We start from the raw sequence: 26558 nt of genomic DNA, 5'->3' as shown, positions 1-26558 counted from the left end.
GTTGCTAAGTTGTGTCTGACACTTTTGTGACCCCATGGATATTAGCCTGCCTGGCTCTTCCATTCATGATATTTCCGCAGCAAGAATACTAAGTTGCCATTTCCTTCTGCAAGGCATCTTCCCATCCCAAGGATCAAACCCATGTCTCCTGCATTTCAGGGGGATTCTTTAACACTGAGTCACCAGGGAAGCCCCAGAGCCAACTATTACCAACTTGCAAAAGTTAACTGTGAATGTAATGTCCCAATTTCAAGTTCACTGACATAATTTTGATATTAGAAATCTGTCATGTGGAAGTATTTCCACTACAGAAACTGGCAAAGACTATAAATGAAGGTTCCATTTTTCTATGTGTGTATTTACCAGCATATCATTAGAATTGCTGAAGAGCGTGCCAAAACCATCTTTTCCATTGGTCAATGACAGTTGATATATAATTAACAAATTGATACAAAACAAAAATTTTCCTAATTGCAACGAGTATAAATACTGAATAAGGAACCTGTCAGGGTAAGTCTACCTACTAGACACTGTAAAAGTTAAAATAATGCTAAATTAAATTATAGAATCTTGGAATAACCAAGCATATTTTTTTCTCTCTTTAATTCACTTATAACTCAAGCAACATATAGCATTTTATTATCAGAATAGAAACTTCACAATTACCATTTCCACATTTCCACTCTTCCAAATCAAGAGTCTTTCCAGAGAGGCCCTCTAGTCATACTTTAACCCGCATTAGTCAAATAGAGCTCAGTAACCTTTGAGAAGGCAATAGCAACCCACTCCAGTAAATCCCATGGACAGAGGAGCCTGGTGGGCTGCAGTCCATGGGGTTGGACATGACTGAGCGACTTCACTTTCACTTTCCACTTTCATGCATTGGAGAAGGAAATGGCAACCCACTCCAGTGTTCTTGCCTGGAGAATCCCAGGGACGGGGGAGCCTGGTGGGCTGCCATCTATGGGGTCGCACAGAGTTGGACATAACTGAAGTCACTTAGCAGCAGCAGCAACCTTTGAGAAATTTAACTTACCAAAATACCACACTCAGCCAAAGTGAAAAAACATTTTATGTGCTTTTGTATTTTAAATATGAAACAGAATAAAGTAGATGTTCAATCATGTAAATGAAGACATCAAAGATACAGGTCAGTTTGTTTGACAAAGGCTTGAAAAAGGTGTTCCATCAGCCAAGCCCCTCATCTGCTGATTGAGTTCCTCATCTCTGGAAGGCAATACTCATGGACTTCTGAGAGCTGTCCTTTCCTTTAGAAGACATACCCATAAGTTTAGAGAAATAACCTCAAGAACTGTTATGGTGTTTAAAACCAGAGAGCAGGACCTTCACTGAGCCACCAGAGCAGCCCATCTATGAGATAAGAAAACTTAACTTCTGAAATATCAGTCTTCGGCAGCTCACAGATGTCAAAGGCAATGCAAGGAGCTCACAGAGCATGGTCTGGTAGCCTGTGCCTGCATTAGGTGCAGCTCACTGTGTAGGGAGGATTATCAAGTGGAAGTTTGATTGATTATTATAATTCCAGTTCTGCCTCTGCCCCCAGCATCTGTTTGATGATATTATACCTCACGGTGACTATTTTATTGAAAAGGATATAATATTAATTAATTAATGATTACATATAAATAATGAAGAGACTAATTGAGCACTAGTTCAGTTAAGTAGCTCTAACAATGTCTCTAAGAATGACAGCAGAGCTATGGAATTGATAAATAGTACCAGAAACCGAGGACAGAAACACTGTCTTTTAATTTAATCTTTCCATGTGTTTCCTCATAATGAAAACCAATAACAAAAGCATATTTTAGATGAAAAGATTCTAGAGAAGATATAACCATTAAAGCAGCAAGAGTTGTCTCTCTATCATTTAAACTTCAGAATAGAATATCTAGTGATGTAAGACTGCTGCTAATGTTATTGACAGAAGAGTAGGAAGATCATCATATCAGTAACACAGAAAGAAAGAATTATCACACTGCAAAGAACAATCAATGGGAATGCAATTTTCACTGTTACAAGTCATTAGGTTGAAGATATATGAGAATCAGCTTTAAATACAACATATAATCAGAATTTATTTTGGAACCATACAATAAAAATAACTTTTGAAACTGCATCAAATCAATAAGGTATTTACTTAATAAAATGAAAGCCTGACCTCCAAACACCTGTTTTGAAGGTAATCTATCATAAGCAATGAAAATAAGACTTTATCTCTCTCTTTGATGACTTCAGAAATACACACATCAATCTTCACAAACACTCTATCAACACTATCGTTATCATCCCCATTTTACAGATAAGGAAAATGAGAAACACTGTGTTAAGGAACTTACTCAAAGGCAGGCCATTAGGAGATGGTAGAATTGGGATTCAAATACTGACCGTTCCACTCCTGAGTAACTCTCATCATTTGGACTAAAATGAAACTGTAGAAAATCCAGGAATCCTTTCTGAAGAAAGATTTTATATTTTCCTCTTCCTACTAAATACTCTTATTTGTAATCTAGATATTAAACATCAATTCTGCTTTCTGTTAAGCAAAGTACTTATTGTACCTGGATGCCTCTAAGGGAATTCCATCAGGAACCAGAGCTAAGCCCTCACATTATAGAGATCTTCCATGCTAACAAAAAGAGAATGCATTTCATAGAGTTCCTTACATATCTTTCTGTTATTTATCCTTATTACATTTCATTATAATTATTTGCATAGATGACTTTTCTTGTCCTGGAATTGCAGCTCATGAAAAGTGAGCACGCTGTCTTATTAATCGTTTGTTTCTCTGGTATCTAGCATAGCTTCTGACATAACAGCTGATACTTGATAGCTGTTTGTCAAAATGGAATTACATGTCACAGCCAACGAAAGCAGGCTTGAAAGGAACAACTTCAGGCTGCAAATTAAATACACAATCACTTTTTACACTGAATTTTTCACAATGAAGAAAATGTAGATAATTCCTTGATTTCTCTCCTTTATTCCTCATATAACATAGGTCCAAAAGTCTGAAAGACTCCCCTCAGAAATTCTCTTGACTCTGGATCCACACGCCTCGGCTGAGGCCCTGGTCCTAACTCCAGTCATAGTCATAACTACCTTCCACCAAACCCAATCTGCCTCCTTCCACCAGGCCAGCATAGCCAACTCCACAAATTGCAGACCCCATGTTCTTACTACTTGATTTTTTTTTTTTTTAATGCCCATTGTCTCTGCTGTGTAAAGGAGAAAATCCAAACTCTTAAGTGCAGCATCTAAGGATTTTGCCATTTGGCCTCAACTTACCTCTCTTTGGACTTTCCTGATGACTCAGGCAATAAAGAATCTGCCTTCAATGCAGGAGACCTGGGTTTGATCCCTGGGTTGAGAAGATCCCCTGGAGAAGGGAATGGCATCCCACTCAGTTATTCTTGCCCAGAGAAGCCCTTGGACAGAGGAGCCTGGCAGGCTATATAGTAATGGGGTCACAAAGGGTCTGACATGACTGAGCAACTCACACACACACATACATACACACACCTCTCTTCATTCACTCAATACCCCAACCCACATTGAGCTACACTGAATTTCTCAGCTCTGTGAGTCTTGCCCTCTCACCTCTGATGCTCCCTGTATCTGGAACCCTCTTTTTGGCTGTTGAAGTCTTGCTCATATGTCAAGATCTAACTCCACTGCTCTCTTGTGACTCCATTCCCAGTTCTCCCACACAGGATGCACATGGTTTCTGCTATTCTCACACACATAAAACCCTCACATCTTCCTTGTACCACCTGTCTGCCTTAGTGCTACCTAGCAGAGACCTGTGCATCTCCCTACCTGGAATGTGAGCTCTGTATACCCCAGAGCTCCATTCAGCGGCAACTGGCCCATAGGAGACCTAGTAACAGCATTCATCAAGCTCTGTTGAGCAAAACCAAGAGCAGCCCATGGTTTAGTCACTAAGTCATGTCCGACTCTTGGGACCCCGTGGACTGCAGCCTGCCAGGCTCCTCAGTCCATGGGATTCTTCAGGCAAGAATACTGGAGTGGGTTGCCATTTCCTTCTTCAAGAGCAGCCTATATAAAGCCTTTATTTATTATGATTTTTCTCTACACCTGTTTCAGAGAAGGCATGTGCATGGTAATTCTGTGATGTTTATACTTAGTATTTCCAAAAAGCAAATCTTAAGTCTGTTCCTTACAGAAAACTTAATTTCCCCTTCTATTAAATGTTTCCAGAGATCTCAATGATTAGAGGATTTTGGGGGGAACTAAACAGCCACAAGGTTTCCTTGTTCAAAACTGACCTGCCGCACAAGAGGAGGAATGAGCTAGACTGCAAAGCTGGAAATAGGTGATGGGAGGACCTTGATCATGGCCCAGAGTGCCATGATCGGTTGGGGAGCTTGCAATCCTAAAATGTCTCCACAGAATTGTGCTTCTCTGGGATGGTGGAGAAAGGCATCACATGGAAATAAAATAACAACAAAGAACATTTATTGGGGGGCTTGTACCAGGCTCAGAACCTTGCATACAGCTGCTGCTGCTAAGTCGCTTCAGTCGTGTCTGACTCTGTGTGACCCCACAGACGGCAGCCCACCAGGCTCCCCCGTCTCTGGGATTATCCAGGCAAGAATACTGGAGTGGGTTGCCATAACCTTGCATAGACTAGGCCAATTAGTTCCCTCCCAGCACTGTAAGGGAAAGCCTTATGCTACTATGAAGAAATAGAGACTCATAGGCAAGGAAACCCAGGTCATCTGGTATCTGAGGCCACTCTTTCAACTAGCATCTTACTTTACTGAGGATAATGATATCTAGGGATTTTGGTTTTGTTTAGTCTAAAATCCCTGTGTAAATAATTTTAACGTACTTGTTATCTTGAGAGGAGATTTTGTGGGTACATAATAGGTGATTTTACAGAATGGATGAAGATGATCACCACTTGCTAACAAGCTTCCTTCATCCCATTCCTACAGATACTGACATCCTGATGACACCCCGACAGACTCAGATCAAAAGAAGAGTCTTCTGATCATCGGTGCGATTACTTTTTTATACAATGAGAAAATGACAGTACTACATAGTTTAGTGCTTCCTATATTCCTCACAAAAAAAACTCTCACATAGATAAAATCAGTATTTATTTTTAAGAAACGAAGACCCTGTCCCACACAGCAGAACCAGGATTGGAACTCACACCATCTGTTTCTTGTTGCAATGGATGTTCTCTTAGGTAAGAAAAGTAAACAAGACAATAGATGAGAGAGAAGAAGCTAAGGGAGATGATAAAGCAGACTCCAACCTATATAAGGAGCTTCATTTTATTTTCCCAAACCTTGGGATTACTTGGAACGGTGTTATGGTGCCATGGAGTTCTTTGCTGCTGCTGCTAAGTCACGTCAGTCGTGTCCGACTCTGTGCGACCCCATAGACGGAAGCCCACCAGGCTCCTCTGTCCCTGAGATTCTCCAAGCAAGAACACCGGAGTGGGTTGCCATTTCCTTCTGCAATGCATGAAAGTGAAAAGTGAAAGTGAAGTCGCTCAGTAGTGTCTGACTCTTTGCGACCCCATGGACTGCAGCCCACCAGGCTCCCCCATCCATGGGATTTCCCAGGCAAGAGTACTGGAGTGGGGTGCCATTACCTTCTCTAAGAAATCTATAATCCCCTATTTAATAATGAAGTACCTAGGTCAGATGTGCAAACTGGTGTGAAAAATTCTAGTATGTATAAGAAGATCAATATTAGAAATTTCAGCTCTAGAAGTGGGCTTCTCGTGGTTTATCAGGATGCACATTCTCTGGAGATTCTGAGTACCCACAGAACTGAGAGAAGTGAAACCATTTACTTGCTACTCAGAGAAAATGGATATTATGTGGACCAAAATGCTGGGAAAAAATATCAATCCAAAGTATAGATAATAATGCAGAAGTAGAATCTGCCTTTGCTCTTTCTACACATTTATGATAAGAACTTGATCTTTTAGTTAAAACAACCAAACTAGGCAATGATTACTTAGTATTTTTAGAGTGAGCATAATCACATGGGAATAAGTGTAACTAGGGAGATGAAATATAAAAAATTAAAAGTGATCAGGAAAAAAATTAAAAAAAAACAAATATAAGTAATCTTTGACTGAGAAATGTGAGGCTAAAATAAAAAACCAAGCTAATTCTAACGAATTTACTTATTCTTTATTTGTAGTAAATGTTTTGCAACAACAAGACTATTGTTTCAGTTTGAAAGAGTAAAAAACGTAATGGAATTAGCTAGATTTGCTTTTTAAAAAATTCCTTCATTTTGTTCCACAAATTTGAGTTTTCCTTTGTACATCACACTATGATGCAGAACATTTGTTGAACAAATACCAATTTGAGTTAAAATGATATTAGGTTTTGATGATATACCTAGTTTTAGCCTAAGTGATTTTCTGAATTTACATTTTTATCATTTAATGAAAATGAGGTATTATGTGAAATCGTATTTTCTTAGGTTTCAGGTTTGTATTCAGGTTTATATAGTCTATATATTTTCACCTTCATTGTCACATACTTTCCCTCAAATAAGATATATTATAAATATAACAATATATTAATGTTTTTACTGAAAACAGCATATCGTAGTTTAAAAAAATAAATTTTGTGTTTCTTGACCTTTTAAAAGTTATGTTATTCTAACACTAAAAACAGCAGCATCTGTAATAGAACAGAGCTTGGCTAAATTTACATAGTTTTGTTGTTATCCTTGAACGCTTTTGTCACAACAGTGCCAATTTAGGGGTTTGTGCTCATCTGCACCTGTTCTTAGTACAAAATCTGGAATTCGCTTACTCTTACTGTATATTTCTATTACTACATAAAATACTATAGGCTGCCTTGCTGTAAAACTATAAAAATGGTGAGTGTCATTTCTGTGCAACAGTCTAGACACTACTTTCCAAGCCAAAGTTTCAGTATTTTTGATAACTACATAAAATAGTTCAGTTTAGGTCATTATAGTACCATTCAGTGTATAACTCCATAAATATACTGAATAGCAGTATTCTTTCAGTATTTGTAAAGAGGGAGGCTCATTTGGCAATATTTCCTGAAGGACAAACAACTGAGAGATAAAACTCCTGAAGGCTTTTGAAGTGTCTACCATACTGCTTAAGGAAAACTGACACACTAGGAAAAAAGGGATCAATAAATTTTGTTTCTCACAAATAATGTAACACATTTTTAATAAATTCTAGCTTTGTAGGAAATCTATCAGTCACAAATTGACCTTTTTTTTTGTTTATATAAGAAGATTCTTTCAGAAGGCCAGCAAGGGCTTCTAGGTATTAATATACTGTCTGTTATATAAAGCTCATATCATCCGCAGATGGGTGCTGTTAGAATCCCACTGAAGACAAACTTTTATCATGTTAGCTCCTCCAGAAAACTGAAGTGGGTAGCCTATCCCTTCTCCAGCGGATCTGCCCAACCCAGGAATCGAACCAGGGTCTCCGCATTGCAGGTGGATTCTTTACCAACTGAGCTATCAGGGAAGCCACTACATCATTAATAGTTTCTCATAAAGACTTGAATCACATTCTGAACTACATCTTAAGCATATTACTTTTCATATCATGATTACATTTCAAATATCTAATATACCTCATGTTTACCATTAAGACTATTTATGTATGGCCATCTTTCTCGGGTCAAGACATTTCCTCTGGAAATGGCCAAATTCTCAAGTGACAAGTGCAAGTAAATTCTTGCACTAGATTTGTCAGTGTTCATAATTATACCACAGTGTATATTTAGTAAATAAATAAATTGCCTGATTCCTTTATTAGTGAATCACTTCATTTAGGTAGTTGTTTTTCAAATGTTAGTCAATAAGAAGAATTGTCTTGGGAGGTGCCTTTCAATAAAAGATCCCTTAGTGAAATTAGTTTAAAAACTACTGTATGTTCCAGTCCCTTGCTGGGGAATTTTAAAGCATCTTAGAGCACTAAAGACTCTTGAGAGGTTCTGGAAGTAAAAAGAAACATTCCCATTTATATACTCAGTGTTTTCCACATTTACTAGACCCTGGTGATGGACATTTTTGTCACCATATTCTATATTTCATCACCATATTCTATGTGTATATGAATAGTCATTAAGAGAGAACTTTCTGATAAATCAGTTTAAAGATCTATTAATATTAATCTTACTTTCTACAATAGAGCTAAGTGATAATTTTGTTTTAAGGCACTACACAAATTCTTCTAACACTTGGGATTATTGTTGTTGTTCAGTCGCTAAGTCATGTCTGACTCTGTGACCCCATGAACTGCAGCTCACCAGGCTTCCCTGCCCTTCCCCGTCTCCCAGAGCTTGCTCAAACTCATGCCCATTGAGTCAGTGATGCTACTGAGCTATCTCATCTTCTGCCACCCTCTTCTTTTGCCCTCTACCTTTCCCAGTATCAGGGTCTTTTCCAGTTAAGTCGGCTCTTTGCATTAGGTGGCCAAAGTAATGGAACTTCAGTACTTTTTTAGAGATTATTTTAGGATGACTTATTTAGAGTTTTGAAAGATTTTCAATCATTTACTATATGTATGTTGATCTTACAAATTATTTCATAAACTAGGGGGATACTGAACTAACCACATTGGCCTCATGTATATCTGTCATTCATTGAAAAAAAATAAAAAATTCAAAGTTTAAATCTTTTACAGAATATTTTTACTTTGTAAAAGAACAAATTTTTAAAAATATATTTTAAAAGTCAATGTCTATGTCACTTGGTTGTCAACTCAAAAAAAATAATGTAACATGCATTAAAGTTCCTGTCATATGATAAATTTTTCAATTTCTTTATATATAATCATGTTATAGACAATGGTAATAGTGGTAATAAGACTAGGATATGCTTCTTATTGAGGATCAGTGTTTTAATCATGACAAAATTATAAATTCCTGAAAAAAATAACATCATAGCTGAGATGCTAATGTACTTCTGTTTGGGTTAGTAATCCTACTGTCATTATTAATGATTCTAGAAAGATGTTATGTCATATTCAGTGATACTAAAAATGCCATTTATAAATTTTAGGCCAGTCTCCTTTCAGCTAACTAAGAGAGGAACTGACACCAATTTTGTTGACTTGAACTGACTTTAATAGCAGGTAAAGTTATCCCTGACTTCCCAGGTGGTGCAGCGGTAAAGAATCTGCCTTCCAATGCAGGAGCCATAGGAGACACAGGTTCAATCCCTGGGTGGGAAGATCCCCTGGAGAAAATGGCAACCCACTGCAGTCTTCCTGCTGAGATAATCCCACTGACAGAGGAGCCTGGTGGGCTACAGCCCATGGGGTTGCAAAGAGTCAGATATGACTGAGCACATGTGCACAAAGTGATCCTCACAGAGCTACTGTCGGTGCAGCAGCAGAAATTTACTGTGAAAATATGTTTCATCACCCTGGTTAATTGAGAACCAATCTCTTCTACTACTTAAAACTGTGTGTGTGTGTGTGTGTGTGTGTGTGTGTGTGTGTGTGTCAAACAGAAATAAGCATTTGATGACATATGCAGCTTTCTTATGTTAAACATTTTTATTACAGTAACATATCTGAGAAGTTGAAATAACGTCATCATACAGGTATCACATGCTGAAGCATGATGATGCAATACTAATTGCACACTGTGTTGACATTTCAAGCATATTTTCTGTAACAACATTTGCATTCATATACAGGCAGTAAAACACATGGGGATAATCTGCATCATGATTCACGGGAGCAAATGTATTGCTTTCAAACTAATCTTCAAACCTAAAATCTTCAGCCAATCTATTAATATTCAAAGTTGTAGTATGTATATTAGTTAATATATGAACCAACCAGCTCAGGACTAAAGCTGTTGTTTTAGTCTTTGAAAGAGAAATATCAGCATTATCTGATAACTTTTGTAAGGTAAGTCTTACTAATTTAGAAAATATTAGCCTATTGAATAATGATTTTACCAATAGTTTTCAAATTGGCAGGTGAGGATAAAGTAAAAACTTTGTGTAGCTCTTTTTAGTTAATACAGTCCAGTTAATAGAAACTGTTTCACCTGCATAGTTTTCCTTCAATACCATATACTCACTCATAATAAGGCAAAAAGGAATAACACCCCAAAAGGCAACAATCTCAAAGTGTACAATTAATTTTAACTTAACATTTTTGGTCACAAGAGCCATGTGTCTTGGTTCATATAGATCCAAATAATTAATGCTTTTTGGACATTGAAACATCAACCTTGTTCTCAAAAATCTCAGCAGAAAAACTGAACTTGATCCAATAACACATCTTATCTAAGTTTTATTATTGCTGAGGCAAAAATATACCACTATAGATCAATATTTTAAAAAGCAGGATTTCTCTTTTCTTGACTTTGTCTATGCAAAGGTCAAAACTTTAAATGGTGCTTGAAGTTTAAAAAAGAAGAAAAGAAAGAAAAAAAACAGTGTAAGGAATAAACTTTGATTAATACACTTTCAAAATTTATTTGTAAGTAGCACTAGTCCAAAATATTTAGATAACTAATTCAGTTCTGGAAAGCTTTATTAGATTTCTCAATCTCAAGATAAAAGAAAATTTCACAAATCACCAGGTCACAAGAACACAGCAATTGTACTTATACTTTTTATCGTTTAACCCTTAGGACCAAGTAAACTAGGACTCAAAATGTTAAAAAAGTATTACAGAACAGAAAAGGAAGGTATTTATTGTCACTCTTCTCAACATATTTGCTATTATATTTTAAAGAATATACATATAAAAATTAATCAAATGCTTTATAGAAAACTACAAATAATAGAGCTTATGCAACTACCAATTTTTTGGTACTTTTGAAAATGTCAAGTAATGTGGAAGTTTCGATTTAAAGAGAATTTTTAAGTGGAATGACTTTGTCATGCTAAAGAAGAGCATTTGGATTAATTTATATTAAAACATGAAATTTAAAGTTAGATAACTAAAGTCTATAATCATATACTTTCTAATGAAAAAAGAATTAGAATGAAATCTTTTTCTTGATGGCTACAAGCCACTAGCATCTAGCTGTGTATAAGTACTGGATGAGAAGACTGGGGTTTTTTGCTTGAGTTTGGTTCATATTAGTTTTAGGGGGAGAACTTAAAAAAGTTTTGTATATTTAGACCTAATTCAGATATATGAAAAAATGTGTATAGATCTTTGCATCTAACATTCCTATTGCCATTTTCATATTTGATCTTACTATAATTTAATTTTTATACATGCAAGGTAAAATAAAAATTGTTGCTAATAATCATAATATGAATCACAATAGTTCCTTCCACAAAATACATGAAGCAAATACTATTACAGTGCTGGATTATTACAGTGAAAACTAATCTGCAATCTCATACAATATTCATATATGATAATTTAACATTAAAAGGTTGTTTCTTGGACAGTTCTGGAATAACTTCAATCATGTACAGTTCTGGAAAGCATTAGTCACAGAATGATCAGGGATGTATCTTTTAATAACAGAATGAAAATATGCTTTCATCACAAGTAAACCAAACTCTCTATTAAAAACTCTGGTAAGACTGAACAGTTTCTGGAGTTTTTCAGATAAAAAGGTATGTTTTCTCTTAGAAGAGAGTCAGGCCCATACTATCACTTACACTGATATATTTTAACTCTATGAATAAAAAATGTATAATAAAAACTAAAGAATATTTTATATTACTAAAACATTTCTATGGCCTCTAGGGACTTTCACAGTTGATTACTGTGTCTTCTTAGTTTCTCATTAAGGAATAAGCGTGAACACAACCATAGTCCACAGGGTACCAGGTAGTATACATAAATAATGGGCACATGGCTTTTATTCACATCTTCCTCATATCAGAACCAGATGAGTCTAGAGAGGCAAATGTGGGCAAGAAAATTCTAGCACTCAAAAAAAGTCAGACTTGGATAGCTAGAGGAATCAAATTTGATTGTTAATAACTAACTGGGTACTTTCATACATTTAAAGTTACTCTTTTTAAAATATTTTTTTTCCTAGGGAGAGACATGTTAGACATTCTTTTCACTCTAGCAAATTAAGTCGCCTTTGTGATTTAAGCTAATGCAAGTGAGCGGCCAAGAAACGGGACTGATATCATACATCAGACCTTTGCAACTGTGTCTCACTCATGAACAAATCACGAATCTGAACCCCAAAAATGACTTAAATTGCTCCATGAAAAGGCCTACTTGCTGAACATTCTTACAATGATTTTATTAATATCCCAATTTCAGCATTATTTATTCTCCAAACTTCTAAACGTATTTAGGAATTCACAAAATGGTGTCATAAACACTCAGAGCTACACTGTGATTTCCTTCATCCTGACATCCTTATCCTCTTTTCCCACAAACACAATAACTCTCCTTTGGGATGCAATTAGCAAGGAAGAGTATCCATTGGAATATGAGTGGTTGGTAGTCATAAAGAATCCAGTAACTAGCAATAATTTAGGGAAGAACCTATTTTATCCAAATACAGCCTCAGATTATGGCTTTAAAAGCAAAACATATCTAACTTACAACTTTGGGTTGTCAGTTATCCAACTGGAAAAAGCTTTCAGGATAGTAAAAGGAGGTAAAACATTCATGAATGTCGCAAATAATTACCATCTGTGAAAAATAAAACTACTGGGAGAAATCAAAATAAAATTCTAAAAGGTGAATATCACCGTCTCGAAGGATATCCATGGTATTTTTTATATTTGTATAGAAAACTGAAAGCTCACTCATAGTTTTTGAAACTGTAAGCAAAAAAGGAAGTAAACTGCTATGAAAATTATGCATAATAACTTTGGACAAGAAGAAAACTTCACACTCTATTTTGATTTTTTTTTTGAAATTCTCAAGAGAACATCCATAACTAATCACATTTAGTAATCAGAATCTTCTTTTTGTAATAATTTAGATGACTTTCTATGGTGCAATATGAAACTCTGCATTAGTCTTTGCAACGTACGTTGGTCTCAAAGTTGAGAGACTTACAAAATAATGTGACACGTTCATTCTGTAACATTGAAATAAGTTTAAATTATCAGCTCTTCCCCTTCTGAAGAAGAGAAGAAATTGTATTTGACCATATGTACCCATCAGAGGTATACTTTCAAAAAAGAAAACATAAGTGGTATGAGTGGTAAGAGACACAAAAGCCATATGGAAAGATTTTGCTATTACCACCATTTTCTGTTCCCTTTATGTGACTCTCAATAAAAAATAAAAATATAAGCTAGTAAGTTTAATTTTTAACCCACTGGATTGTCTTCCATTTTAGATAGTTATTGTGATCTTACTAGAGCCTTACTGAAAATTTACATTATCATTTTCACAAGTAGCTAGATTACCACACTGAGGAATACAAATATTGGAGAATCCAGGTGGGATTTTTATATTAATAGCATGCTACTGTGTGCTATAGTAATGACACACCCATTTTATACTTAATCCTATCATCAAGCAACACCAAGCTTCTAATTTTTGTTTTCATTTTAAATGGCTACTAGATATATATATAAGAGAATTAATAAAGTAATATACTGTTAATTCTTTTTAAGTCAAAAGTATTATCTAGAAAATAACATTGTAATGGGATCCTCAAGATCAATTCTGTTTTATATACTCTGCAGCAAAAATAACATTTCTAGTAGGAAGGTATTAATTATAAACCTAGCAAATTCTAGACATTCACATATTTGTGTAAACAATTTTAACATGGTTTATTACATATCCAGTTTCCTGCTATTTTTTCTTTCATATATTATATTAAATATATGTGTTATTTGAGTGCATGTGTGTACATATTTTCCACACACATATATATCATATATACATAAAACAGTAGTCAATGGTCACTGTCTTTTCAATGTTAAATTGGGAAAAAAATGAATTGCTATTATGCATAACCCATGGCGATCTTCCCTTCTGTTTCACAAATGGCCATATCGAGATGTAAACAAAACATTGGAGCGAGCCATTCCAGGTGAACTGTATTTCAAGTTGTAGTTTGGTGTTCTCATGAAGAATTGTGTACTTCCTGGTAGTAAATACCTAAAAGTAATAGTTTAAAAATTAGACTTTTACAAACAAATTAACATTAATATCTCCCACTAAAGTGTTATGTGGTTAATAATTTGTACATCTTACATGAGAAATGGCACTATAACAATGCAATCCACATAAAAAGATTTCCTCTCTTGAGGAGGGGAGGTAGGAAAGGGTCATACAGCCTCACTCAAAGAGCTGAATATATATGCAAAATGTGGTCTTAGTATCCCAAGATATCCCATAAACAGCCATGAACTCACAAGCTAGGAAACTGTTTACATCACTCATGTTAATTTGGAATTCATTAGTAATCTCTGTAAATAATATGTATAGCCAGTCAAGTATTTCTTAAAAATATCATGTAACATCATGTAACATGAGAATTTAGCTAACCACATTAAAATAATTATTTCAAGGATGTTGAAACCATTTAATTTCATAATATATCATTGATGTATTATGACTGTAGTTAATCTGAAAGAAAAGTTAAAGATTAAAATGTATAACTAAATTGTAAATTTTATACTCCTAGACTACTGGGTGCTTAGATTACCGAATACCAAAAACAATCATGATTACAGGTTGCATGCAACCTTTGCACCCAAATGTATTTCAGAATATATGAATTTTCCAGATTTTAGGACAATATGGTGTATAGACTATACATAATGCAACATCTTCATCAGAGTCTTAGGGCAGCATTGTGCAAACCATTAATATTTCTGTAATAAAATGCAGAAATATTCACCATAAATGGGAAACAGACTATATAAACAACTTTGTGTCAATTCAGATGTGCCAATAAATGGGTTATTTTTATTTCTATTAGTCTGAGTTTTCAGAGCTTTGAGATTTAGGAGTTGCAAATAAGAATGTGTGCCTGTATAATCTTATTCCTTTGGAAAGCCTTTGATTGGCATTAGGCCATTCCAATCTATATGTTGAGAGAGAAATGATTAAGGAAACCGACATGAGCAAACACACGTATCCCTATTAAAAGCCTAAGTCCAGATGATGACGAGGACATGCTAGAAAGTCAGGACAAAGATATTTATAAAAAATTTCTAAAAGAAGAAGTAACAACAGAAGGAGATTGATAATAAGTCTTAAAAAGAAACAAAGGTAGAGATCAAATCATTTATTTTCTTCATGTGACTGCAGAATCTTCCAGCCACAGTATCATACTTCCAAAGACAAATGAAGAAACTGAGGACCAAAGATATTATTAGCTACCAGTTCTTTATTAAATAATACTGGTACTAACTTCTGTGTCAATGGACAATTACATTTATGTTGTTGTCACATGAATTTTGTAGAAGAATACGAATTCATTATGATAGAACTGCATACAGTACTCAGATTAAAATGGCAGAATTCCACATAATATTCATAGACATCATTCCATCGTGAATTATCTGATAATATCCCCTAAATCTCTTACTTAATATCACAAACTATAAATAATTGCTCAAATCATTATGTTAATAGAGCAGTAAAATAATCTACAACAAACTAAATTAAATCAAAACTGCACAATGGGTGATGAATAATGAAACAATTGATTTCTCACATCATAGATTATATAAATCATTTTCTTAATATCACTTGGGTAATTCATATGAATTAATTATTATGTCAAGAGCTAGTGTTTCATGATGACTGATCTGATATATTCTGTAAGAAACAGGCTGCCCTTCCGATCTAAGGCAAAGGTGCAAAGGAAACTAAGGTGTTCACCAAAAGCCACTATTCCATACTACTTGAGAGTTATTCTCTCTCCTACTGAAAATTGGTTACATCCTGGTTACATTGGTAATAATTATATTAAACAGTAACTTTTACCAACTTTCTTTTAAAGAATCTCCAAACAAAAGTTATTATTGGCATTACAATAACATTCACATTGCCTTCTGAGCTAAAGATTTCCATTTACACAGGTGAAAAAATAAAAGTACAAAGTCCAGGGTTACAGTGAACTTATACTATTTTATTTAACACTATTTTGTGTTTAAAAAGAATTTGTGTGTGTGTGTCTGTGCCAGCACCATTATACTTGCTTTAAAAATATTATTTTTAATGATTCTCTATGGTATATATTATTATCAGCTCCATTTTATAGATGAATACACCAAAGTGTACAGGCGTTAAATGCCTTGCCCACAGTCACAAAATGACTAGAGCCAAGATTCAGATCCATTTGGTCTCACTCCAGAACTATCACTCCCCCAAAATACTATATTGCCATTTCTGTGTATGAATTCCAATTTTAAAACTGACAAATACAATGATTGCATTTATTTTTCAGAAATATGAAGTATACAAACTTAGAAAGTAGAAAAATATTATCCACAAAACTAAACTTTTTAATAGAAGCAGAGAAGGCTAAAATGAAACTAAAGACGTAAAAAGGAAAAGAAATTCAGTATGAATGTAAAAAAGCATATAAAATTACATTGTAAGAAACACTTTGCTTCCCTAAAGCAAGGGCTGTGCGATATTTTAAAGGATTACAGTGAAACACTATGGATTATTTGCCTTAATATCTCCATTAAGATCTCTTGGGAGAGCCCACACTAGCTGAATATCAAAGATTATTTTTAAATTTTCTCTGCAATGAAGTTAAATAACAATTTGATTTTTTAGCAAGAAGAATCTCTAGAAAGTGGATTTATAGATAGTATCTAAAGAGTGTCTGTTAAAGCACAAAAACATCTGAAGTCTCCAGCTTTATTTCTATTTAGCTTACTCTCGAAGTACAAATATAGCTAACTTGTAGCTAACTCATTCCAAGAAGAAATAACACAAACTATCCTCTTTGTTTCATACACATACCCTTATTCCTCAATTCTAAGATGAGGTATACACATCTTCACATATCCATCATATAAATGTAAACTATGCATTTATCTAAAACAAGACCAGGAGCTGACTGTGGCTCAGATCATGAACTCCTTATTGCCAAATTCAGACTTAAATTGAAGAAAGTAGGGAAAACCACTAGACCATTCAGGTATGACCTAAATCAAATCCCTGATAATTATACAGTGGAAGTGGGAAATAGATTTAAGGGACTAGATCTGATAGATGGAGTGCCTGATGAACTATGGACAGAGGTTCATGACATTGTACAGGAGACAGGGATCGAGACCATCCCCATGGAAAAGAAATGCAAAAAAGCAAAATGGCTGTCTGGGGAGGACTTACAAATAGCTGTGAAAAGAAGAGAAACAAAAAGCAAAGGAGAAAAGGAAAGGTATAATCATCTGAATGCAGAGTTCCAAAGAATAGCAAGAAGAGATAAGAAAGCCTTCCTCAGCGATCAATGCAAAGAAATAGAGGAAAACAACAGAATGGGAAAGACTAGAGATCACTTTAAGAAAATTAGAGATACCAAGGGAACATTTCATGCAAAGACGGGCTCGATAAAGGACAGAAATGGTATGGACCTAACAGAAGCAGAAGATATTAAGAAGAGGTGGCAAGAATGCACAGAACTGTACAAAAAAGATCCTCACGACCAATATAATCATGATGGTGTGATCACTCACCTACAGCCAGACATCCTGGAATGTGAAGTCAAGTGGGCCTTAGAAAGCATCACTACAAACAAAGCTAGTGGAGGTGATGGAATTCCAGTTGAGCTCTTTCAAATCCTGAAAGATGATGCTGTCAAAGTGCTGCACTCAATATGCCAGCAAATTTGGAAAACTCAGCAGTGGCCACAGGACTGGAAAAGGTCAGTTTTCATTCCAATCCCAAAGAAAGGCAATGCCAAAGAACGCTCAAACTACTGCACAATTGCACTCATCTCACACGCTAGTAAAGTAATGCTCAAAATTCTCCAAACCAGGCTTTGGCAATACGCGAACCATGAACTTCCAGATGTTCAAGCTGGTTTTAGAAAAGGCAGAGGAACCAGAGATCAAATTGTCAACATCCTCTGGATCATCAAAAAAGCAAGAGAGTTCCAGAAAAACATCTATTTCTGCTTTATTGATTGTGCCAAATCTTTCACTGGGTGGATCACAATAAACTGTGGAAAATTCTGAAAGAGATGAAAATACCAGACCACTTGACCTGCCTCTTGAGAAACCTATATGCAGGTCAGGAAGCAACAGTTAGAACTGGACATTGAACAACAGACTGGTTCCAAATAGGAAAAGGAGTATGTCAAGGCTGTATATTGTCACCCTGCTTATTTAACTTATATGCAGAGTACATCATGAGAAACGCTGGACTGGAAGAAGCACAAGCTGGAATCAAGATTGCCAGGAAAAATACCAATAACCTCAGATTATGCAGATGACACCACCCTTATGGCAGAAAGTGAAGAGGAACTGAAAAGCCTCTTGATGAACGTGAAAGAGGAAAGTGAAAAAGTTGGCTTAAAGCTCAACATTCAGAAAACAAAGATTATGGCATCTAGTCCCATCATTTCATGGGAAATAGATGGGAAAGAGTGGAAACAGTGTCAGACTTTATTTTTTGGGGGCTCCAAAATCACTGCAGATGGTGACTGCAGCCATGAAATTAAAAGAAGCTTACTCCTTGGAAGAAAAGTTATGACCAACCTAGATAGCATATTCAAAAGCAGAGACATTACTTTGCCAACAAAGGTCCGTCTAGTCAAGGCTATGGTTTTTCCAGTAGTCATATATGGATGTGAGAGTTGGATATGAAGAAAGCTGTGTGCCGAAGAATTGATGCTTTTGAACTGTGGTGTTGGAGAAGACTCCTGAGAGTCCCTTGGACTGCAAGGAGATCCAACCAGCCCATTCTGAATGAGATCAGTCCTGGGTATTCTTTGGAAGGAATGATGCTAAAGCTGAAACTCCAGTACTTTGGCCACCTCATGCAAAGAGTTGACTCATTGGAAAAGACTCTGATACTGGGAGGGATTGGGGGCAGGAGGAGAAGGGGACGATAGAGGATAAGATGGCTGGTGGCATCACCGACTCAATGGACGTGAGTTTTAGTGAACTCCAGGAGTTGGTGATGGACAGGGAGGCCTGGCGTGCTGCAATTCATGGGGTCATAAAAAGTCGGACACAACCGAGCAACTGAACTGAACTGAACTTCCTATTTGACATAGAATTGTTTGGTTTGTCATATACCAATTCACTGCTGACCATGGAGAATCTCTAGAACATGAAGAATGTCAAGACTGTTAAGTTAATTAGCCTTGAAACTTAAAATACACACACCTCTGAGATTTTCCTGGAGAAAGATCCAGGACCCCTAACCATAGCCACCCCCCCAGAGTAAACTCAGCTTCCTGGTTTGGGGAACACAGGGTAAATAAATTTTATCACTTTATTTAAGCTGTGTTCTTTTTAACTATTTTGATTGTGGTAAAATAAATATGTAACATGAAATTCCTTATGATTTTTAGGTATTCATGTTCAGTGTAAATATATTCACACTGTGTAATATTGGCTGTGTAAAATGGTTGTGTAACCAAAACTATAACCTGGTTCCAGATCTTTTCATGTGAAGCAGAAACTCTGTACCCATTAAGCACTAAATTCCCATTTCCTCCTCCTCCCAGTCCCTGGTAACCTCTATTCTGCTTTCTGTCTCAATGAATTCATTCTAGATTCTGCACATAATTGGAATCATACCATGTTTGTCCTTTTATATTTGGCTTATTTAACTTAACATGCTTTCAAGGTGCATCTATGCTATAACATGTATCAGAATTTCATTCCTTTTTACATAGTATAATATTTTTACACTTTTATATTTTTATACATAGTATATATTTTTATACTAAGTATAACCTTTTAACATATAATAATATTTTATATTTATAAATTTTATATAATACTATATTTATATTTACAATTTTACATAGGCATAATAATAATACATGCAAGTAGCTCAGTGATAAAAGAATCAATCTGCCAATGCAGGAGATGCAAGTTCAGTCCCTGGGTCAGGAAGATACTCTGGAGAAAGAAATGACAATTTACTCCAGTATTCTTGCCTGGAAAATTCCATGGACAGATGAGCTTAGCTGTAGTACTTGGGATCGCAAAGAGTCAAACACGACTTGAGTGACTAAGCACAGCACAGCACAAAGAGTCAGGCAGAACTGAGTACACAGCCGAAAAGGGCAAAGAGTAGTGATGTACATGTAAACAGATCACATTCTATTTATCCATTCCTCTGTTGATGGACATTTGGGTGGCTGTCACCATCTGACTATTGTGAATAAAGTTGCTATGAACATTGGTGTATAAGTATTGGTTTGAGTCCTTGTTTTCAGTTCTTTGCGGTGTGTACCTAGGAGGGGAAATGCTGGGTCATATGGAATGGCTACCCATTCCAGTATTCTTGCATGGAGAATTCCATGGACAGAGGATCCCGGTAGGCTACAGTCCATGGGGTCACAAAGAGTAAGACACAACTGAGTGACTAATACTTTCAAACTTTTCATGGTAATTTTATATTTAACTTTTTAAGGAACTGCCACTGTTTTCTACAGCACTCATACCATTTTACATTCTGAACCAGTACTAAATTCTCAATATACTTACCAACACTTATTATTTTGTATTTTAAATACAACACCCAGAACATTGTACTGTGGTTTTAACTGCAAATCCCACCTCTCGTCATTTGCTAACAACATGGATTTGGATGAGCCATTTCACTTCTTTGGGCCTCAGTTTTCTCACTGGTGAAAAGAATCCAATAGTTTCTGCCATGCCTGTCTTACAGAGTATGGACCAAATGGAATAGTGCATATGGGTGAAATATTATTATTTATGTGTTACTAACATCAGCCTTGCTTCCCAGGTAGCAAAGTGGTAAAGAGTCCGCCTGCCAAGACAGGAGATGCAAGGGGCACAGGTTCAATCCCTGGGTCAGGAAGATTCCCAGGAGAAGGAAATGGCAACACACTCCAGTATTCTTATCGAGAAAATTCCATGGATGGAGGAGCCTAGTGGGCTACAGTACATGGTGTTGCAAAGAGTTGAACATAACTGAACAACTGAGTACTCACTCAACATCAGCCTCTTTAGCAAGACCATGCCTGTTTTAAGATAGATGTGCCAAGCTATCTTAAGATTAAAATAGTATCATGTATATAACTTAATTTTTAAAACTTTTCAATCAAAAAGTACATAAAATAAACATCTAGTAAATGAATATTATAAAGTGATCACTCATATAACTGCTACCCAGGTTAAATGACTGAATATTCTTAGCACCCCAGAACCACATACTGCTGCCCCATAAACTTACCCACTATCCAGACTTCTGAATAGCCATGATGGTGTGATCACTCACCTAGAGGCAGACATCCTGAACTGTGAAGTCAAGTGGACCATAGGAAGCATCACAAAGCTAGGGGAGGTGATGGAATTCCAGCTGTACTATTTCAAATCCTAAAAGATGATGCTGTGAAAGTGTTGCACTCAATAGGCCAGCAAATTTGGAAAACTCAGTTGTGGTCACAGGACTGGAAAAGGTCAGCTTTCATTCCAATCCCAAAAAAAGGCAATGCCAAAGAATGTTCAAACTACCGCACAGTTGCACTCATCTCACATGCTGGCAGAGTAATGCTCAAAATTTTCCAAGCTAGGATTCAACAGTATGTAAACCAAGAACTTCCAGATGTTCAAGCTGGATTTAGAAAAGGCAGAGGAACCAGAGATCAAACTGCCAACATCTGTTGGGTCATAGAAAAAACAAGAGAATTCCCGAAAAACGTCTACATCTGCTTTATTGACTATGCCAAAGCCTTTGACTGTGTCAATGACAACAAACTGTGGAAAATTCTTCAGGAGATGGGAATACCAGACCACCATACCTGCCTCCTAAGATCTGTATGCAAGTCAAGAAGCAACAGTTAGAACCAGACATGGAACAACAGACTGGTTCTAAATTTGGAAAGGAGTATGTCAGGGCTGTATACTGTCACCCTGCTTATTTAACTTATATGAAAAGTACATCATGCAACATGCTGGACTGGATGAAGCACAAGCTGGAATCAAGATTGTCGGGAGAAATATCAATAACCTCAGATATGCAGATGACACCATCCTTATGGCAGAAAGCAAAGAACTAAAGAGCCTCTTGATTAAAGTGAAAGAGGAGTGTGAAAAAGCTGGTTTAAAATTCAACATTCAAAAAACAAAGATCATGGCATCTGGTCCCATCACTTCATGGCAACTAGATGGGGAAACAATGGAAAGAGTGACAAACTTTATTTTCTGGGGCTCCAAAACCACTGCTGGTGGTGACTGCAGCCATGAAATTAAAGGCGCTTGCTCCTTGGAGGGCTTCCCTGATAGCTCAGGGAAGGGATAGACTATCTACTCCAGTGTTCTTGGGTGTCCCTTGTGGCTCAGCTGGTAAAGAATCTGCCTGCAATGTGGGAGCCCTAGGTTCGATCCCTGGGTTGGGAAGATCCCCCAGAGAAAGGAAAGGCTACTCACTCCAGTATTCTGGCCTGGAGAATTCCATGGACAGTCCATGGGTTCACAAAGAGTCAGACATGACTGAGTTACTTTCACTCATTCACTCACTGCTCCTTGGAAGAAAAGCTATGAAAAACCTAGACAGCATATTAAAAAGCAGAGATATTACTTTGTCAACAAAGGTCCATCCAGTTACAGCTATGGTTTTTCCAGGAGTTATATATGGATTTGAGTTGGACCATAAAGAAATCTAAGCCCCGAAGATTTGATGCTTTTGAACTGCAGTGTTGGAGAAGACTCTTGAGAGTCCCTTGGACTGCAAGGAGATCCAACCAGTCAATCTTAAAGGAAATCAACCTGAATATTCATTGGAAGGACTGTTGCTGAAGATGATGGCCCAATACTTTGGCCAACTGATGCAAAGAACTGACTTATTGGACAAGACCCTGATGCTGGGAAAGACTGAAGGCAAGAGGAGAAGGGGATGACAGAAGATGAGACGGTTCGATGCATCACCGACTCAATGGAAATTGAGTTTGAGCAAGCTCTGGGAGTTGGTGATGGACATGGAAGCCTGGCATGCTGCAGTCCATGGGGGTCACAAAGAGTTGGACACGACTGAGTGACTGAACTATCCAAACTTCAGTGGCAATTACTTCCTCCTGTTTGCCATCTACGGCAAACAGGAAGTACATATTCTGTAATACTATAATTCAGTTTTTTTTTTAATTTAAATATAAATGAAATGATGTATGTAGTCCTTTGCCTCTGGCTTCTTTTGCTCAATTTCTGTTTGAGATTCTTCCATATTGCTGTGTATGCATGCAGTTTGTTCATTTTCAATGCTGTAAAATATTCCATTGAGTGGACATTACAAAAATGTCCATTCTTCCGTGAATAGACATTTTCAGTTCAGTTCAATTCAGTCGCTCAGTCATGTTCGACTCTTTGTGACCCCATGAATCACAGAACGCCAGGCCTGCCTGTCCAACACCTACTCCCAGAGTTCACTCAAACTCATGTCCATCGAGTCGGTGATGCCATCCAGCCATCTCATCCTCTGTTGTCCCCTTCTCCTCCTGCCCCCAATCCCTCCCAGCATCAGGGTCTTTTCCAGTGAGTCAACTCTTCACATGAGGTGGCCAAAGTACTGGAGTTTCAGCTTCACCATCAGTCCTTCCAATGAACACCCAGGACATTTTAGGTATTTCTAATTTCTAGCCATTATAAGTAAATGCTACTGTGATAATTCTATAATGGTCTTGATGCACATGGGCATACATTCTGCTTAGAATCATTAGGAATAAAATAAATGAGAAAATGCTAAACTTTAGTGGGTTATCCAAACTTTTTTAAAGGTAATGATGTTCATTATTATCAGCAGTGTGAGAGAGTTTCCATTACTCTACATTCTCATCAACTCATGGTCTGAAAGATGGGTTTCACGTCTCCCTGAGTATGAGCTTGAACACTTCAAATACTTACTGCTTTTAAAAATGCCTCTTCAAGTATCTTCCCCATTTTTCCATGGAGTGTCCTATTTTCTTCTTAGAAATCTGTAGGAGTTCTTACACAGTCTGTACAACAATCTTTTGTAGGTTAAACAGGTTGCAAATATCAACTTTCATTCTGAGGCTTGCTCTTTCATCTTAATGGAGTCTGCTAATAAACATATATTCTTAATTTTAATATAGTAAAGTTTATCTTTTCATTTATAATCTGTACTTTCTTGGCCTGATATTTTACACTCTTTGCATACTTAAAGGTCATGAAAAGTCTATATTTTCTTCCAAAAATCTTTACTTTTGCCTTTCACATCTGTGTACTCAATAATTTGGAAGTGATTTTGTATATGGTGTAGGTAAATTAAGTTTCTATTTTTATTATTATTTGGAAACTCAATTGCCCCAGAACCATTTGTTTAAACAAAATTTTAACCCATTTGTTATAAGTTAAGTGTCCCCCTTTTGTCATAAATCAAGTCTCTATATAAACCTGGGTCTATTTATGGCCTTTCTGTGGTGGTTTTGTCGCCAAGTAGTGTCCAACTCTTGCAACTTCATAGAGTGTAGCCTGCCAGGCTCCTCTGCCCATGGGATTCTCCAGGCAAGAATACTAGAGTGGGTTGCCATTTCCTTCTCCAGGGGATCTTCCCAACACAGGAATTGAACCCGAGTCTATCCTGCATTGCAGGCAGATTCTTTACCAAATGAGCTATTAGGGAAGTCCATGGCCTTTCTGAATGCTTCTATTGGTCTATTTGTCTATCCTTTTGGTACAAGTGCACGGTCTTAAGTTCAGTTCAGTCGCTCAGTCATGTCTGACTCTTTGCGACTCCATGAACCACAGCACACCAGGCCTGCCTGCCCATCACCAGCTCCCGGAGTTTACCCAAACTCATGTCCATTGAGTCGCTGTGCCATCTAACCATCTCATCCTCTGTCATCCCCTTCTCCTCCTGCCTTCAATCTTTCCCGACATCAGGGTCTTTTCAAATGAGTCAGCTCTTCGCAACAGGTGGCCAAAGTATTGGAGTTTCAGCTTCAACATCAGTCCTTCCAATTAACACCCAGGACTGACTTCCTTTAGGATGAACTGGTTGGATCTCCTTACAGTCCAAGGGACTCTCAAGAGTCTTCTCCAACACCACAGTTCAAAAGTATCAATTCTTCTGCCCTCAGCTTTCTTTATAGTCCAACACTCTCACATCCATACATGACTACTGGAAAAACCATACCCTTGACTAGACGGGTCTTTGTTGGCAAAGTAATGTCTCTGCTTTTTAATATGCTGTCTAGGTTGGTCATAACTTTCCTTCCAAGGAGTAAGCGTCTTTTAATTTCATGGCTGCAATCACCATCTGCAGTGATTTTGGAGCCAAAAAAACTGTTTTCACTGTTTCACTATCTATTTGCAATGAAGAGATGGGACTGGATGCCATGATCTTAGATTTCTGAATGTTGAGCTTTAACCCAACTTTTTCGCTCAAACACTATAGCTTTATTATAATTCTGAGCACACTGTAGTAAATCAGTCCCACTATTTCAAGAATGTCTTGTTTATTCTTGGCCCTTTGTTTTTTGTATAAATGTTAGAACAAATGTTAGTCAAATTCTTCACCTTGCAAAAAAATTGTTAGGATTTATGTGAGGAATATGTTGAATTTATAGATATGAAGAACTATTTGAGAAGAAATGACATATTGATATTGATTTCAGTATCAATATAAGGCATAACTTTACATCTTTTACATTTTTCTGCATAAGGTTCTTACATGTTTTTGTTACTTTTTATTCTGAAGTATTGGTTATTCTTTGATGCTATTAAAAATGACATTTTATCTAATCTGTTTATTATTGATATAGAAAAAATATTGATTTTATTCACATTTTGATTTCATCAAAATTGGTAGGTTTACTTAGTAATTTATCTGTTGAGTTATTTAGATTATGAATGCTATGAATGTCCTCACAACCATTAGTAAGGAGTTTTATTTCTTTCTCTCAAATCCAATACCTTTTACTTTCTTGACTGGCTTCCTTGATTAAGCCAGGTCAAGTATAATGATGAACAGAAGTTGTAGTTAATAGGTAATCTTGTCTTGTTTCTCTTCTCAAAAGACTTCAACATTTCACCATTAAGTATATGCTTGTAGGGGTTTTGTAGTTACTCTTTATTAGATTAAGGAATTTCCCTTTTGTTTTTAACCTGTCAATCATTTTTTAAAGCAAAAATGTATATTGAATTCTATCAAATGACTTGTCTGTGTATTTTTAATGATTTTTTATTCTAGTAAAATTACACTGATCACATTTTAATTTTATTGTATCTTTAAATAGATTCAATAAACAAAAGTTAGTCATGATACATTATCCTATTTAAGGTTTCTGGGTTCATTTTGCTAATATTTATGTAAGATTTTTGCATCTATGTTAAAGAGTGAGACTGAACTTTCATTATCCTTTGCCATAATATCCTGGTCAGATTTTAGCATCAAAGGTATGGTAGCCTTTGGTATTGGTAGCCTTCTATATTGTCTTCTG

General features: G+C 36.3%; 1 protein-coding gene across 1 annotated transcript in view; it reads right to left on the bottom strand.

The window, feature by feature from the left end:
• Window positions 1–13968: 13968 nt before the first annotated feature.
• TTLL7 (tubulin tyrosine ligase like 7) overlaps window positions 13969–26558 on the bottom strand; it is a 108495-nt gene continuing 95905 nt past the window's right edge. Inside the window, exon 21 of the mRNA XM_052637622.1 lies at window positions 13969–14089. Coding sequence (XP_052493582.1) covers window positions 13969–14089 — 121 coding nt within the window. The remainder of the gene's footprint in view (window positions 14090–26558) is intronic.

The sequence above is a fragment of the Budorcas taxicolor genome, chromosome 3, assembly GCF_023091745.1.
Source record: "Budorcas taxicolor isolate Tak-1 chromosome 3, Takin1.1, whole genome shotgun sequence".
NCBI classification, from domain to species: domain Eukaryota; kingdom Metazoa; phylum Chordata; class Mammalia; order Artiodactyla; family Bovidae; genus Budorcas; species Budorcas taxicolor.
This window is presented reverse-complemented; position numbering and strand designations above follow the sequence as displayed.